This window comes from Sminthopsis crassicaudata, chromosome X, assembly GCF_048593235.1.
Source record: "Sminthopsis crassicaudata isolate SCR6 chromosome X, ASM4859323v1, whole genome shotgun sequence".
Taxonomy (NCBI): domain Eukaryota; kingdom Metazoa; phylum Chordata; class Mammalia; order Dasyuromorphia; family Dasyuridae; genus Sminthopsis; species Sminthopsis crassicaudata.
In genome coordinates this window covers 10,409,023-10,425,653 of record NC_133623.1, presented here as the reverse complement: position 1 = coordinate 10,425,653, position 16,631 = coordinate 10,409,023, and the positions used below count along the sequence as shown (strand labels likewise).

The window sequence follows — 16,631 nt, the reverse complement described above, 5'->3', positions numbered from 1 at the left end:
CTGACAGGTGCTTTCAGGCCGAATTCTAAAGAGCGCACTCTGAATAAGGCTCAGACTTTACTGGCTAATACAACAAAGTCGAGGAGGGGGTGGAAAACCGAGCTTATTCTGTGGAAGGTGGGGTTGAATGTTCATAAAACTTAGATTTGAAATAACCTTTTCAAGCTTTCAAAGAGAAGAGCTGGAGAAGAGAGAGTCCTAATGCCTAATTTTTGAAGACCTCCTTCATAAGCTATTGTCAGATGATGCAGAAAATTAATACTGGCAATAGAGCCCTCTTTGATAAATATGGAAAATTCTAAACCTGCAGGCTCATGGGAAGCAAAGGCAACCCAGGTTTCTGTACTCTGAGGAAATGGGGTTCACAGTCATTATTCACCAGCAGGCCTTGATCACTTGGTTCTACTTTAGTTCTGAAATTTCAATGTGGTGTTGGGGTACTGGCTGAAGGGAGGGTCAGGGGAGGCTCCCCTCCTGTCCCAAGGTCCTTCCAATCCAGTGATGAATTCACCTCAGCAGGAAGCTGGGGAATGAAGTCATGTTTAGAGAGTGGTTTAGGAGCGCTCTGGGAAACGTGGGCATTTGCCCTTTTAAGTCCAGTGTTCACAATGAACATTTCCTTAGATCTAGGATAACTGACAAGACACTAAGTTGAGTCCCGGGCCGCAGCTCGGCCTATTTCTGAGGCGTAAATACTCTCGCTGAAATGTTAACTCTTGCCAGCCGGCTCGAGCAGCTCCAGCATACCCCCGAGTTCTCCCTTTGGGAGGCATTTCCAACTAAAGTGAGGCCGCAGGGCCTCACAGAAAGAATGCTAGCCTGGGACTTAGCCTGGGAGTCATTTCATCTGGATGGGTTTGTTGTGGAGGTGGGCTCCACAAGAATGGAGAGGATGCACGACCATGAGGCAGGAAGGTTGCCCTTATTAGCTATGTGACCTTAGGTAAGTCATTTACTCTCTTAGCCTCAGTTTCTTCATCGGTGAAGTGGGCATTATAAGACCCTCCTCTCAGAGTCATTGTGAGGACCAAATGCGATAAGAAACGTAAGCTGCTTTGCCACCCTTGGAGTAAAAAGTACATAGTAGTTTATATAGAAATGTAATATCTAGCTTCTCTATAAACCTATTTTCCTTCTTACATATTACACACTGTGTGCACAGTAACAAGAGAATCACGGGGACCAAACGCTCTGAGCTCAGAGGGCCTGGGCTTCTCTTCAACCAAAAACGTTCATGGCCCAAACTAGCGTCCTGTTAACCCAGCAGGCTCGCCACCTTTAGTGGGAAGGAGTTGACGAGGGTAGGGGGGGGGGGAAAGGCAACAGATTTGCAGAGGGGGAAAAACATACACTAGAGCGTGGTTTGTTTTAAATAGTGTCTTTCTTGATCCTGTAGTCATTTAGCACACTGAGTAATTTGCTTTCACTTTGAATAATTATGGGTTCAAGAGCAGGTCAGCAGCTGCATGCAAATGACTATTCATACTCTCTAATAGTTCAAAGTGGACGGGATCGTTTCTATTTCTGTTGTTCCAGCACCCCACATACCAAAAGGATTTTACCTTCAAATAGCAATTCCCCCGAAAGCTCCCCAGCCGGCCCTTTGGATGGGACATGTGGAAAACCAAGGCGGCCCACTGGTTTTCCCCCTTGTTTCAGGCTCCCTTCTCCCAACCGATGCTACACAGAATAACTAATCATCTTCCATGGGATGGACATAATCTGCCCCCACCTAAGTTCTCTTTTCTTCAGGCTAAATAGCCCCAGTGCTTTCCTTGTTCCTTATAAGACAGTCTAGGAGGATGAGGGGATGAAAAACCAACTTCATCGCCCTGCTGACTCATTCTTTGCAAGCTGCTGAAACCTCGAAACCATTTGCACATCAGCTACTCTAAAGTGACAACTTAGTGATTTTTTTATATTTGACTCTTTGAGACTTAGTCTGACTCACACTTGATTGAGCTCTTTAGCAGTCCGCCCTCTCCATGAGATGTGCACGGATCTGTACATTGTGGTGCCTGGAGTTGGGCTGTGATGTTCAACATGGTCAGGAGACCAGCGAGGACGCTCTTTCAGGAGTCCAGGCTTTAGGTGAAGCGCAGCCACGAGGTCAGAGGAGAGGAGAGGGTGTTTATGTAGAACCAGCACAAAGAATCATTAAGAGTTGGCCACTGAGTGGATGAGGGAGGGCAAAGAGTGAGGAGGTGAGCGCCGCCGTGCTGCCCTCAGGGAAAGGGGACAGTCAGGAAGAAGACACGGAGGGAAGATAAGGGGCTCAGGATTGGACGTGTTTATTTGAAGATGTCCGAGTTCAAAGTATCCCACAGCTGAATGAGAGAATTGGAAGCGAGGGGACTTGGAGGGCCTCCCACTGCTAGTGCGCATGGTCTGGGGGGGGAGGGGGAGAGAACCATGGAAGGGGCAGCACAGTGTCTCCAAAACTACAGAAGAGTGTGACCAGTCAAGAAGGGTGAGGATCAAGGACAGACTGTGAGATTTGGCAGGGAGGAGCACTTTCAGCTGAATGGTGAGGCCAGACACCAAAGGGAGGTAGGGAATTAAGATGACAGTGAATGGAAAGGAAATAGAGGCAGCCTACCATCCATGACCTTCCCAAGGAGTTTAGCTGTTTAAGAGGCAATATGGGCAGCTCTGTGGGTGGGTATAGAAGCAGCCAACTGCCAGGGATCCATTAGAGCTTTGCAAAAGAAGAGCAGCCAGGTGGTGCAGTGGATAGAGCACCAGCCCTGAAGTCAGGAGGACCCGAATTCAAATTCAACCTCAGACACTTAACCCCCATTGCCTCAGCCAAAACGAAAACATTTGTGAAAGAGAGGGATGAGAGAGGAGATATTGTGCCGAAGAGGATGGGATGTGTATAAGGAAGAGTAGCCTTGGTAACAAGCAGGGCCAGCCTCTTCCTGAGAAACCAAAGCAAAAGAGGAGATCTAAGAAGAGGGTGCTTCTATCAATGGTTTCCATTTGTTCAGTGAAATGGTAGAAGTCTCTACTGAGAAGATCAAAGCAGTGCTTTAGGAAGGTTATTATTTAGGAAGGTGATTGGTGGAGGGAAAGAAGAGAGGCGGGGCCGGCTGCTCAGTGACTCGGCTCTTATGCCATCCAGGTGGCAGCCAGTGAAGACAGAGTAAGGGTTGGAATGGAGGAAGTGACGAAAGTCAGAATCCTCATGGAAGGCTCTTCTCCAAGTTGGACTATGCTGCCTAAGGGTAACTCGGCTCAGATTGGCCAGTGACATTTTGGCAAACTTGGGGATTGGGGGGAGACAACTAAACTTCTACTTGCTCTAAGTACAGACATTCAACTGACTTGGCTTAAAGTGGCCTGTGCTTTCACCCAGGCCCACTTGCACAGCTTTTCCGACTGCCGCCTGGAACCTCTGTAGTTTGGGCACCGTGATACTTGCCTGCTCGTGGATAATGTCAGATAATTCTTTGACCATGTCTCGGAAATTTGACTTGAGTCCTTCGTGGTACTCAATCTGATCTTCTTTAATAAGTCGTTCGTTGAGTTCTAGAGCAATGCTGCAGGCTTGTATGAATTTCCTGTGGATGAAAACAAAGATCTCGTTTATCCCTGGCCTTTTCCAGGACGGACAGTCTTAGGGGCACGGGGACCTAAGGATTCAGGTTCTGTGTGACTGGAGACTAGGCCAACGTCCTTTCCTTGTGCATAGTCTACACTCTGAGGCAACAAGTTGCACAACAGTTGCTAATCCCAATCAGTCAGTTAGCTAGTGTTCATTAAGTGTCTACTAGTGATCAGGTGGTGTATGCTAATCTCCAGCTGTCTATGCCAATGAAATCACAGGTCTGGGTCAAAAAAAGGGTCTGTGACCATTAGATATCCATTTCCAGTTGGGCCCTTCTTGTACAAGGACCGAGGGTCTTGACCTTCCCCCTTTGAATGATCTGCCCCATATCTGCCTCTAAGTTCATCTCCTCCAGGAGCCTTCCCAGTTGGTTTCGCCGTTTTATGCATGAAGTCTTTACTACTGACAGGGAGTCCTGGGTGATAGAGTTGGCTTAATTTACTCAAAAACCTGAGCTGGAGTTTGCCTGTAAGAACCCCCCCCCAAGTAGGGGAAAAGTCACACAATCATGCAACAATTCACAATAACAGGGAGGTTCTCCACAGGCAAAGTTTCAGATGAGGAGTACAAGGACATGAAGGAATATTTGGGTGGTGGGGGCAAGACTTGTGGTGCCAGGCCACGGAAGGGGGGATATTTGATAATTGTTTTTTAGGCCATAAGGAAGTTCATGTGGTGTAAAGGGTGTTCAGGGCTCATGTTCACACCACACATTCTCTCACGTGATCCTCACAACCACCTAGAAATTCCATAATAGGATCATGCCATTTTACAGAGGAGGAAACTGAGATTGCAGGAAGTTAAATGGAGCACAGAGCTCAGAACATATCCCAGCCAGCTTTGGGATTCTCAAGTCCAGCTGGATGAGAGGGCCCAGGAAAAGGGGAGTCACGCCCAATGTAACATGGGGTTTGAGAGTCCGGACTTTGCTAGCCAATCTAGTCCAACCCCTCTCCCAAGGTGGCCCCTGCTGGAAGGGCTGGCCTCTTTGTGACTCAAAGCCCCAAGACCTTAGTCCAGCTGCCTTGAGACTCATGTAGCTAGCCCCCTCCCTCCATGTACCCCCAGAGCACTCAAGGAACCCAAATCTGTCAAGGTTATAGCCCCTTTGCCCATGGGAGCACAAAATCCTTTCGGCTGCTATTCAGGAGCTACCCCCTTGGGCCGAAGTCCTGGCAGAGCCGACAGGCCGCACCTTGTGTAGTGACCGGGACAGAGGGGCCTCAGGTGGCTCTGCTACACACTAGCATCCCTTCCCACTGTGCCCTGGTACTTAAATATCAATTGATGATAGTCTGGTACCTGCCAGCAGGAGCTGGGTGCTCTATAGATCCAAATGGACCATGATGGCATTGAGTATGATCTGTTTTTTTCAGGGGTACATTTCCTCAGATAACCAAGCCATCTTTAGGGTTAGAGCACAGAAAGGAAGTGGGCAGGGCAGTGCTTTGGGAGCACCAGATGTGGGCTTTGCACAAATCCTCTTGACTGATGGGGGGGGGGGCTGCATCTAACTGGGAATGATGATGGAAGACCAGCCAGGAACCTTTCCATGGCTAACTCATGGAGCGAGGGATGGCCACCCTCCTGAGAGCAGCTTCCACTGCTCTGCCTGTTGAGAGTTTGCAAAGCATTTGGCTTTGAAATCAGCAGAGGAGTTCTAACACCAGAGGGCTCAGATACATCTTTGGGGCCGGCAGCTGGAGGGCTACAGCTCTGGGTACTAGACAACAGACAGCTGGGCTTCCCTTTGCTTTGCCTGAAACCCTGACATGGAAAAATCCCAGTTTATTCCCTAGAAGTAGTAGGGAACCTTCATTTTTGAAGGAGCTGAATAACAGGAAGCACCACAAGCTTCTGATTAGAGAGGAGTGAGAGGGGGGACCAGGCCTATCACACAGCAGCACAGTCACTCACCTAAACATGTCTTTGAGTTCATTCACTTTCTTGGCGGGATACTTGCCGGCCTGACTGTCGCACAAGAAAGCCCGGGCGTAGGCCAAAGGGCCGGCGTTCACCTACATTTGCACGGGGAGGTAAATGACATGACTAGAGTTAGGAGTTATGGAGCCTGACTCCCCAAGAGCTTTGCATTCAACCTACTAAGAATTCAAACCCCATCCTCTTATGACAAGAAGGGTTTTGACTCAGAGGACTCCTGGAAAGTTCTTGGACATCCTCAGAGCCCACTAGCCGTCAGAAATTGTGCTAGATAGGACCAGGTGCCCCACAAGCCACTACTCTCCATTTCTTCTACTTATAATTGAAATGAGAGTAACTTGAATTTCAAAATCCTTTCTGCTTTTCTTCTTAGGAGCAAGAAACTTTGAAGTCAATGTTCAGTTGTGTCCGACTCTCCGTGACCTTATTTGGGATCGACTCAAGTGATTGGCCATTTCCTTCTCCGGCTTGTTTTCCAGACTAGGAAACTGAGGTAAGCAGTTATGGGACCTGTCCGAGGCCAGATTTGAATTCAAGGAGTTGTCTCTTCCTAACCCCAGGCCCCCCACACTGTGCACTCACAACGCCACCCAAGGAACAGGAAGCTGCCGAGCCTCCCCAAAGTGAGTAGTGGGGGCCTGGCTTTGTTATTCAACTTGGGGTCCTTGTGTGCTAAGAGAAAGCTGCAGGTTGTGAGTTAGTGTTCTGGGCTCCAGCCATGGGCATTTGTGGCAAATCCCTCAGGTGGGATGACGGCTGGCTCTGCGCCCCCCTCCTCCCAGCACATGCACACCATCCCCAGGCTCCAACGCTCATTAGGCCTTACCTGGACTGAGACACAGCCCTGCAATTTGAGCTGGAGCTGAATCATGTCCACATCGGCAGCAGAACAGAGTTTTTGCAGTTCAGCAGTTTTGTCTTTTATTTCATCAGTGGCGACATCAATGGGTTTTAAGTTAATTTGCTGCTCGTAATTGATAGGGATCCTCTTCTTAACATAAGGGAACGAGTTTGATGCTATCAAAATGTCAAATTGGGTTACTATCTCAGGAGTAATTTTTTCATACTAGTCAAAGAAAAAAAAGGCTCCGCTCCCCCGCCCCTGACCTGTCTGGGAATTGACCCCCTTAGCATTCAGTGCAGCACAGATCCGGGCCCCTGGAGGAGAGCCACAGGGGGCTGCCCCTTGCAGGAACCAAAGGGGACCAAAGCAATGGGGAGCCCAGGCGGGACAGGGATGGCACTTACTGGTCAGAATGGTCCGCCGTTTGCACTGCTCCTGCACAGAGCCTTGCTTTTTGCCAGATAGAGTATAGGGAGCCTCAAAAACAAATTTGTTGATGTTATGATTTTTTTCAAACTCTGTCTTCCTTTCCGATAGCTCTTTGTCTTCAAAATAGGGCTTCACATAAGTGACTTGGATATGGGCATATTTGGGATCGAGGTCTTTGACATTGACCTGTAAGACAATCAATAAGCTCAAACCAAACTGCGGCCCATTGCCGATGAGATGCGGTGCAGGTCGGACTTCACCTCCCTCCCTCCGTCTACTGAACTGGGGACTGGGCTGACTCATTCTGGCCTGGCCGCAAAGGCACTGGGGAATCCAGATGCTCCAAAGCAGGTCTGAAGCCCCTCAGAGCCTGAACTGGGCCTGCTTTACACTATGGAGGCTGGATCTTCAGGGGACACTTGCTTTTTCCAAAATTGGGGTTCTGTTCTCTTGAACCTGCAGCAAGTCTATTATTAGCTTTCCTACGCTTTCTGTGGGTCCTCCTAAAGACCCTAGTCATTTCCCATCATCCCTAACTTTGAGGCTCCTCTCAAGAAGGTGATAGTTTGGTTTTGATCCGATAACCTTGGCACTATGGCTGGAGCACCAAAAAATAGTACAGTCATTTTCTTGACATTAAGTTTTATCTTCAGGAACACATTTCATGTCCCTCTTTCCTTCTCCATCCACTTTCCATCCCCCCCCCACATGGATAGTCAAGCCCAAGACATTCCTGCATGGGCAGTGGCCGTCCATCCTGTGTCTGGCGGGAGGTGGGTAGCATACAGCAATGCTTGTAGGTGCCCCACCAGGTTTAGATTAAGCAGAATGTGGATCACAGCACAGTATTTTTCTCCTTTCTAGTTCTCAAATTGTGATTGTAGCTAGAAACCGATTGTGGTCCTTCCACGTCCGGGAACCAGCTAGTACCAAGTCTGACCAGAGGCCAAAAGTGTGGAAAACTGTTGGAATTGTAAGAGGGAGCCGGGCACAAGGTGCTAGTGTAACTACAAGTCTGTGCCAGGTTCTGTTCCTGCTCCCAATTGAAAGGAAGGAGGGAGAACTTAGGGAACAGGTTACACATATTGAGAAGAAGCTGTAGGTGCTTCAGGCCAAGCCTGGTAGAGACCAAAGCTAGAATTCTAGAGTGGGGGCCCAGGCAAATAGAGAAGATCCATGTAGAGCACTGGACTTACTTAATTCCTAAATCCCCTCGCAGTTTCCTTTAAAATATGGTTCAAATCAGGGTAAAGTTCATCTAAGTGTTGCATTCCACACCATCATCCCCTGTCTGAGACCACGACAGCGGCTCAGCGCCCCACGGGCAAGGGGGGCGGCTGGCAGCCACCCTGCCCTGGACTCAGGGGCTCACACCTCCACACCCTTCCATCAGTCCCCAGAGCTCGCTCTTAACAAATCCTTTTTTTAAACCTCCCCATGAAAGCAAGCCCAAAGGTGATTTGGGGGGGGGGTCAGATTAGCACTGTGCCAGAATTCCCTCCAGTGGAAACAGCTGCTGCTGCAGAGTCCTTCCTAGTGGAGCTCTGCTCTTAGCAGTTGCTGCTTTGTCAGTCATTTCTCATGATAGGCCTGGCAGTGCTGCAGTCGCCTTGGGAAGAACATAGACAGTTCCCGGCTATGACCCATGTTTTGGTGGGCACCCAGACTCCCCCATTTCTCTTAGTTTAGGATGGAGGGGCACAGAGGAGCTAGTCTTGTGATGGCTTTCTGTGACAAAATTGACTAGACATCAGTCTTCCCAAAGTCCTTGAACTGCTCGTAAATGGGTAACTTACCTTGTGGTTGTACTAGGAACCATCTGGACTCTTTGTGGAAAACAATGAAAACCAGGACTACTGCGGGCTAGCCACAGGAGATAGTTCTGGTTGTCCCAGAACCTCCAATAAAACAGCGTCATATCCTGGCCCCACAAGCCAGTGTCCTCAGATTCCAAACATTAACACATTTCACAAATATACCTGCAGCCTAGGTTACTCAAGATCAAGTCCAGAGGAGTTTTGCAAAGAGCTTCTAATCATGTGATTATCCTACAACACAAATGCAAGGTCTCGGGGTCTGTGAATAGTGCAGGGATCATGAGGGTGGACTAGGGGAGCACATGGAATTTATAATATTGGGAGAGTCTTCCCTCAAGCCTAGCCCAGTGTTCTTTGTGCACAGCAGATGCTTAATATATATTTGCCAGCAATTGTTTGTAAATAGCTGTAGAAAGCTGATATGAGATGGTTTGTGTGCAGGGGATCCTATCTGAACACAATATTTGGAGGATAGGGAGTTGTCATGGCTCAAGTAAATTGACAACATTTTGCTTTCAATTGATGTAGGATGTGAGGTAAATGCAAACACTCTTACTCGGGGCACAGAAAGCACAATCAGTCAACAGAAAACTTCTTTTGCTCTTCAACTGCTGCCTGTTTATCCTCACAAATGGGATTATTCATTGAGACAAACAGAGCAGACTATTCATCTGGGCGCTTATGGAGAGGCTCGAAGTAGCACCTAAGTCATGAAGATGTCAATACAATCATTTCCTTTTCCTTTAAACACTTGGTAAGTGACAATTTGGTTCCATTAACGCTGCTGAGGTGACTTCCACGTAGAGACGACAAGAAGCGGCTCACCTGTTTGGCTTCATCTGCTCCTGGGAAATAAAGGGGCTTGGGGGAAGGGGGGAGGCAGAATGCTACTTCACCTCTGCAAGAGGGACAGAGAAAGTCTTGCAGAGCATCAATTACCTTGTCTGAATCTTGAATTATTTTCACGTTGTCCGTACCAAATTTCTCCCCGTAAAGTTTAACGAGTCTCAAGGAGATCTCCGAGAGGCCTGTGAGCTTTGGTTCCTTGTAGATGTATTCCTTCCCATCTTCTTCTTCAAAGAAAGCCTGTTTCAAGTTACAATAGAGAACAGCTTAAGAAGGGTCACAGCAGCACTGGATTCACACTAGTTGTTAAAAACACAGTTTTGCTTATTTTGAAGAATATGTGATAGATATAACTGAGAAAAGTTCACAGCTAAGTCATTGTAGCAAAACGCCTTTCTACCCCTGTGAAAACAGCAGCAAGAGCCTGATTCTGGGTAATTAGATTACTATATCAATCACAGAAGGGCAAAAATAAAAGGAAAGCTTCCTACTCATGGATACCTGTGCCCTACAGGCTCTAGCCTTGCTCTCCCCACGTTCTCTCTAGCGTGTCAGATGGGCAAACGTGCCATGCCTGAGGCAGCCAAACCTTGTCCAGGAGCTGGATCCATCTGTGATGTTCTAGTCCCCGGCAACCGAAGGAGGTGGCCCCAGGACCAACAAGAGTAGGGGGGCTACTCTTCTTAGAGGTGACTCCCACCCTCTAAAATAATGTCAGGTTCTAGAATACTATGTCATATTATATTAAATGGCATCCCCTTAGGAAGAATCAGTGAGAAGAAAATGGCCCCTGAGCAAATAAATGACTAAGGATTTTTCCCTTCAAAAGCCACATCCATTCACACTGAAAAACATACTTGAAAAAGCCTATTAAATGATGTGACTGAGACCCCACTGAGCCAACCAGTGGCCACTTACTTGTCCATAAAAGGCCACTCTGAAGAAGGTACCTAAAAGCCTTTTCCTCGTGTGCATGACCTCCAGAATTTTGGTATAAGCTCCATGCAGGGTTCGGTAAACTTGAGTAAGTTTCTGAAAAGTGGAATCACACATCAGCGGGGCCTCTTTTTAAAGCCATTTTTTTCAATGCATTCAAATTCAAGTTTCTACTGCAAAGTGATTTGGCTGAGGAGGCTTTGTCCCTGCCCACCATCAGGCAGAAGCCCAGAAATCAATAAACCCGGTTTCTCCACAATGCCCCCCTAAACTGGCCACTGTGTTTGTAAAATACTGCCCTCAATGGCTTCCTCTGCATTTTCCAGAAATGGCTCAGTCTGCCTGCTCTTCCCTCACAGCTTTTGGCCCTTTTAAGATTATCACAGGCTTAGCAATGGCTGCTAATAATAATAATAATAAAGAAACCCACCCATAGAGATCACTACTACATGTCCATAAGAAATGAGAATTTAACTCTGCCCTCGGTAAGGTGGCCTATCTTCTCCCTTGCCTTCTGTATATCTATATCAAGATTTAGACATAAACTGAGATGTATCCCCCAGACCTTTTTCAAATCTATTGAATAGGGACCACCAAATAAAACTCTGTAGTTTATATTCAATGAGAGTTTCATAGAAAGAATCAAGGTCATACTCTTTAGGACTTCACACACATGGAATCAGATTTAGAATTAAGACACCTTGTCTTTCATTTTCAAAGAGGACGAGTGATGTCACAAGATGACGTCTGGACATTTGAGTGAGGGAGAGTTACATAAAGTCATCAGCTTCACTCTCTTTTCCACACTCAAAGTCCCCTGGCAGGACAGAAGTTACAATGGCCATGGATGGCCTAGGAGGCAGTGGATGACCTGTAGGTCTTTGAGGCCCGCTGGGGCTGTAAGGGTGTTCAGTGTGTTTTCATCTGTTTGTTCTGCCAGGGGTAGGCTTCCCTCCCAATTGATGTGCTTGAGGTCCTCACCGACCATGGTAATAATATACTTACTCCAGATTGTTAGAGCCATAGGTGAGAGCTAGGTTGATGGGGGGGGGGGGGGTTAAAGATTCTTTTCTAATACCCAGCCCCATAAATCCCACTGGGAGATATTAGGGCTCTATGCCCCCTCTCTAAGGAGTTCTAACAGTTCCTTATCTAAAAGCCCATTGAATTCTATTCAATCCTAACCTTTAAACCCACTCTTTGCAGAGGCAGCCAAACCTTGGCCAGGAGCTGGATCCATCTGTGATGTTCTCCTAGTCCCCAGCAACCAACGGAAGACCTGGCAGATGGAGGGGGACAGCCCCAACAAGAGGAGGGAAGACTCTCCAGAGCTGGGACAGGCCCGGTTTGGGTTCCTGCTTTTCTAAGGTTTCTACCTTTCCCCTTACTTCCAAACCCCAAATAAACATCTCTTATCAATCTAGCTTTTTGAGTCCGTAAATTCCTTTACAGGGGGCTTTGCGCCGCTACTGGACCTCATTTAACGCTGTGTCCTTACGCCTACTCTAAAGGGGGTACAAGAGAGCTCTATTTGCCTCCCTGCACCCCTTACCTACCTCTTCTCAAGGTGGCCCCACAGGAGTACTTGAAGTAGTCTTCTTTTCTCTCACCTTTCTTCACTTTAAACAATTCTACCTAAAGTCTAACTCTATGCTCTTTTGCTTATTATTAAAATCTCTTACCTCAAATTCCCGGCGTTTCTCATAAATTGGAATGATTACTTTGGAAATCTCAGAGATTACTTCATACCGTTCTGCTTTCCACAAGCCATCTACACACTGTTCCAAGAGCTCCAACAAAACTTCCTGTGTTCAACAGAAATGGGACATAAGAAAATGGAAACAAGGTGCACTCTGAAATATTCCAAGTTAATGTGATAGGTAGAATTCCATTCACTACAATGAATACCATTAAAAAGAAGCCAAGAAGGCCGAGTTGAAGGATTACCTTCCAAATAAACTAGCTGTGTCACTTAACCTCTCAGTGTGGTAGACAACTCTCTGTGGGTTGCGTCTGGGGAGGGAGTTTTGCCCCTGGGAGTCCTTGTGTCAATGAAATCACTGGCTCAGTCTTTCTCCTTAGGGTAAAAGTATTCAAATAAAAACTTCCTATTATAGAGTGAATTAAAAGAAGTTATAAATCACTAAACATGAAAGCAAAAGAATCTTTTAGGGATCCTAGTTCTTGGTTGGTCACTCAAACGACCACTCCCTTTGAGTGAAGACATTTCCTCTGATTCAATTTGCATGAAGAAACTGCAACTGGACTCCCATCCTCACTCATTATATCAAGCTTGTTTAAAAAAACAAACTCTCATACCCAGGCTTCTCCTTCAAACAACTCCCATGCTGACCCTGAAGTCCCAGGTAAAAGGCTTTTACAAAACTGCAGCCCAGAAAATCTGAGAGCTTCAGAAATTACTTTGAAAGAATTCACACACGTTAACTCATTTTCACGAGCCATGAAGTAGATGGAGGGCTCCACTTAAAAACAACTCTTACGAGAGGGGTGTTACACAGATTCACATCGGAATTGAATCTATGGCATTTCTCAAGCTTTCGATTAATAGCCACTTCAAGTTTTTTATCTTCTATAGAAATCATAAGAGGAAAAAAAAAACTTAAAATATGAGAGAAAAATAGATCAGAATTATTATGTACATGCTACAGAAACTGAAACCACCAAGGAAACAGAGGAGTAACTTCAAAAAAATAAACTACTTCCAAAAGCAGAACACCAAACAGAGAACTTTGAATAACCCAATCTCAGTACAAGGCATAGAACTATATATAAATGAACTCCAAGGGGAGGGGGGAAAACCTCCTGGTCCTGGTGAATTCATAGGAGACTTCTATATAAAGAGAAATTATAATTCTAATGGTACAAAGTTATATAATATACACCACTTTTGAAAACAATACCAATACTCCACAAATTATTTCCAAAAAAGAAAGCATTCTACTAAACTTTTTATGGGACAAATATATAGTATAGATACCTAGGAAAGGATACTTCAAAAATTTTTCACAAAATCCTGTCAGAGCACGGAAATTTGTTTAAAAATCATTGATTCTGACCAAGATGGCTCAACATAATTAAATCAATCAAGTGTGACTCACTTCATTTGTATGAATATTGTATTTTTTGCCTTATGTATGGGTAGAAGAGAAGCTAAAGGGAGGGGGAGAGAATTTGAAACTGAAAGTAAGCATAATATGCAAAGGAAACACCCTACAAGCTTTCCCATTAAAATATAGGACGAAAACCATCCCATTTTGCTGGCGATAAAGAATCAACAAAAATCCTAATTGAGATAATCAATAGCTTTGGCAAAGTTGCAGGTACAAAATAAACCCTTAAAAATCAATACCATTTCGATATAGTAGGAACAGAATCCAAGAGAGAGTAATCGAAAGGGCAATCCTATTCTGCATAATGACAAAATGTCTAAAACATTTGGTGGTCTATCTACCAAAGCACACAAATTCAGTTACAGCACCTTCCCTAAATAAACAAAGAACAACTTACATGGCCTGAGGAAGACTATGGTTGCTCCATGAAAACATAATAAAAAATAACAATACTGCCAAAGTTAATTTTTAGTTTTAATGCTATCCCAATCCCACTATCAAAGGGAAACTTTAGAGACTTAGATAAAATAGTAACAAAATTCATTTATAAAAAAATGTTAAGGGAAATAGTAAAAAGAGGTAAGGATGAAAGGAGAATAGCATTTCCATATCTTAAAACTATTATCATAAAAGCAGCAGCCACCAAAATCATCTGATCTTGGTTTAAAAAAAATAGAGAAGTAGATCAATGGAACAGGCTCAATAAGAGAGAATCAGAAAAAATAAAATTCAGTAACCTCCTATGTGAAAAGCTAGAAAATAGAAATTACTTAGAAAAGAACTCCCTAATTTATGATAAACTGGACAGAAATTAGGTTCAGACCATTACCTTATGCTATATTCCCCAATGCCTCCTAAGTGGAAGTGCAGCTTTGTTAATAACAATCAAACCACAAACAATTCCAACAGAAACAGCATTCACAGTTAGGGGTACTACGTGACTTTTTCTATATTTTACATTTTTCATTAAATATTTTCTCATTACATTTTTAAAAGTTTAACTTTAATACTTATTTTGTAAAAAGTGAGTTCCAAATTCCCTCCCTAAATCTATCAGTTTTATCGTGAAGCTGCTGTACAAAACGTCAGCACACACCAAGAAAAATAAAGACAGTGAAAAAACGACGTGTTTGCACTCTGAGTTCATCAATTCTCTCTCTGGAAGTGGAGAACATTTTTTATCATGGGTCCCTTGGAATTGTCTTAGATCTTTCTCTCATTCAAAATAGCTAAGCCAAGCTAATTCCAAGAGAATTCCCAAGTGCTTCGAAATGAAAAGTGCTCTCCCCTTCCAGGGAAGGAACTGTGGGAGTCTGAATGCAGATTAATTGCATTTTAATAGGTAAAGTATGCAGAATGACACTTTTTTAAAATTTGTTTTTGGTGGGAGGGGCGGTTCTGGGTTTTCTTTTGAACATAGTTAATATGGAAATATTCTGCATTATTGCATGTGTGTAATCTATATCAAATTGCTTGCCTTCTCAAGGAAGGACGGAGGGAATTTGGAACTCAAAATTTCCCAAAATGCACGTTTTTGTTTTACATGCAATTGAGGGAAAAAATTTTTTAAAACAGATAGCAAAATCTTTCACGGTAGATTGTCATTACAATATTGTGTTACTGTGTACATGTTCTGCTCACTTCACATCATCACCTTAGAGAAGTCTAAGTATTTCTGAAGCCATCTTTCTTTCTATTTCTTACTGCACAATACTATTCCATCATAATCATGTACTACAACTTACTTAGCCATTTCCCCACCGGAAGGGCATTTCCCCACCGGAAGGGCATTTCCCTTAGTTTCCAATTCTTTGTCACCACAAAAGAGCTGCTATAAATATTTGTGTATGAACAGGTCTTTCCCCCTTCTCTTGGATCCTCTTTGGGATTGCTGGGTCAAAGGGCATTCACAGTTTTATAACCTTTTGAGCAGTAGTTAGGAAATGGTTTTTTAATCAAACAAGAGATAGAAGCAATTAGGAAAGCTACAATAGATTACATCACATCACACCAAGGAGCTTTTGTGCAAACAAAATGAATTCAACGAGGAAAAGGAGGAAAATAAGTAGAATGGGCAAAAAAAAAAATCTATGTGTTAAATTTCCTTAATAAGATATATAAACAATAAACAAATATCTATATTTATTTAGGTACCTAACCAAAAGCCATTCTCCAGTATATAAGTGGCCAAAGGATATGAACAGTTCTCAAGAAGAACTGAAAACTGTTAGGAATATGAAAGAATGACAAATCACTCCTCGTAAGAGGAACGCCAACCAGAACGACTGTGAGATTCTGCGGCACACCAGTGCGTCGTTGGTGACATTATAAATTGGTACAACCGTTTTGGAAAGCAATGTGGAATTAGGCAAATAACGTTTCTAAAATGTCCGTATCCTTTGACTCAAAGATCCCATTACTCAGACTTCTACCCCAAAGAGGCCATTTGTAAGCAGAAAATGTCCACTTACCAACCAAACTACTGACAGTAGCACTTTTTGCTATCAAAGAATTAGAAACAAAGTATATGCTCATCTATTGGAAAATGTGCAAATAAACTGTGATCCATAAACATAACAGAATATTAATGGGTCATGAGAAATGAATATGACAAACAGAGAGAAACTTGGAAATATCTACGTGAACTGAGGCTTACAGAAAACAACTAGAGAGCCATCAAAAGCGAATGCTGTAAAATTACACAGAACAAGCCTGGCCCCAAAGAAGAGCTAGGGGAAGACATCCCCACCATGCCATTTTGTGCCAGTGGGAAGTCTGTGAATGCGACAGGTACATAGCACCCATTTCCAAACTTTTTCAATGTAGCCATGAGTTGTTACTTTTTTTTCTTTAAAAAACACTGTTACATGGGATAGCTCTAGGGAAAATTTTTAATGCTATCAATAAAAATTAATTTAAAAAATTATACTTAGGCTGAATTGACTTCCTTCTCCGTCAGTCCTCATAAAATTTTTCAGACAAGGACACTTGTATAATGAGTTTTATAGCCCTATTGAAACTGAGGCTGAACAAATTACTTGTAAGGGTTAGTTAGACCAGACGACTTCTCAGGTTCT

At 44.3% G+C, this 16,631-nt stretch overlaps 1 protein-coding gene and 1 long non-coding RNA gene across 8 annotated transcripts in view; one reads left to right on the top strand and one right to left on the bottom strand.

Annotated features, from left to right (window-relative positions):
- The window catches only part of LOC141548491 (uncharacterized), a 45,220-nt gene extending 33,374 nt beyond the window's left edge, over positions 1-11,846 (top strand). Inside the window, exons 2-3 of the long non-coding RNA XR_012483977.1 lie at positions 5,925-6,044; positions 11,630-11,846. This is a non-coding gene — a long non-coding RNA (uncharacterized LOC141548491). The remainder of the gene's footprint in view (positions 1-5,924; positions 6,045-11,629) is intronic.
- Positions 1-16,631, bottom strand: part of DOCK11 (dedicator of cytokinesis 11) — a 199,325-nt gene that overhangs the window by 733 nt on the left and 181,961 nt on the right. For all 7 annotated transcript variants that reach the window (XM_074277427.1, XM_074277422.1, XM_074277424.1 and 4 more), the window contains 7 exons: positions 12,106-12,228; positions 10,406-10,519; positions 9,581-9,727; positions 6,800-7,010; positions 6,378-6,568; positions 5,528-5,628; positions 3,425-3,563 (listed from right to left, as the gene is read on the bottom strand). In XM_074277427.1, the coding sequence (XP_074133528.1) occupies positions 3,425-3,563; positions 5,528-5,628; positions 6,378-6,568; positions 6,800-7,010; positions 9,581-9,727; positions 10,406-10,519; positions 12,106-12,228 (1,026 nt within the window). The remainder of the gene's footprint in view (positions 1-3,424; positions 3,564-5,527; positions 5,629-6,377; positions 6,569-6,799; positions 7,011-9,580; positions 9,728-10,405; positions 10,520-12,105; positions 12,229-16,631) is intronic.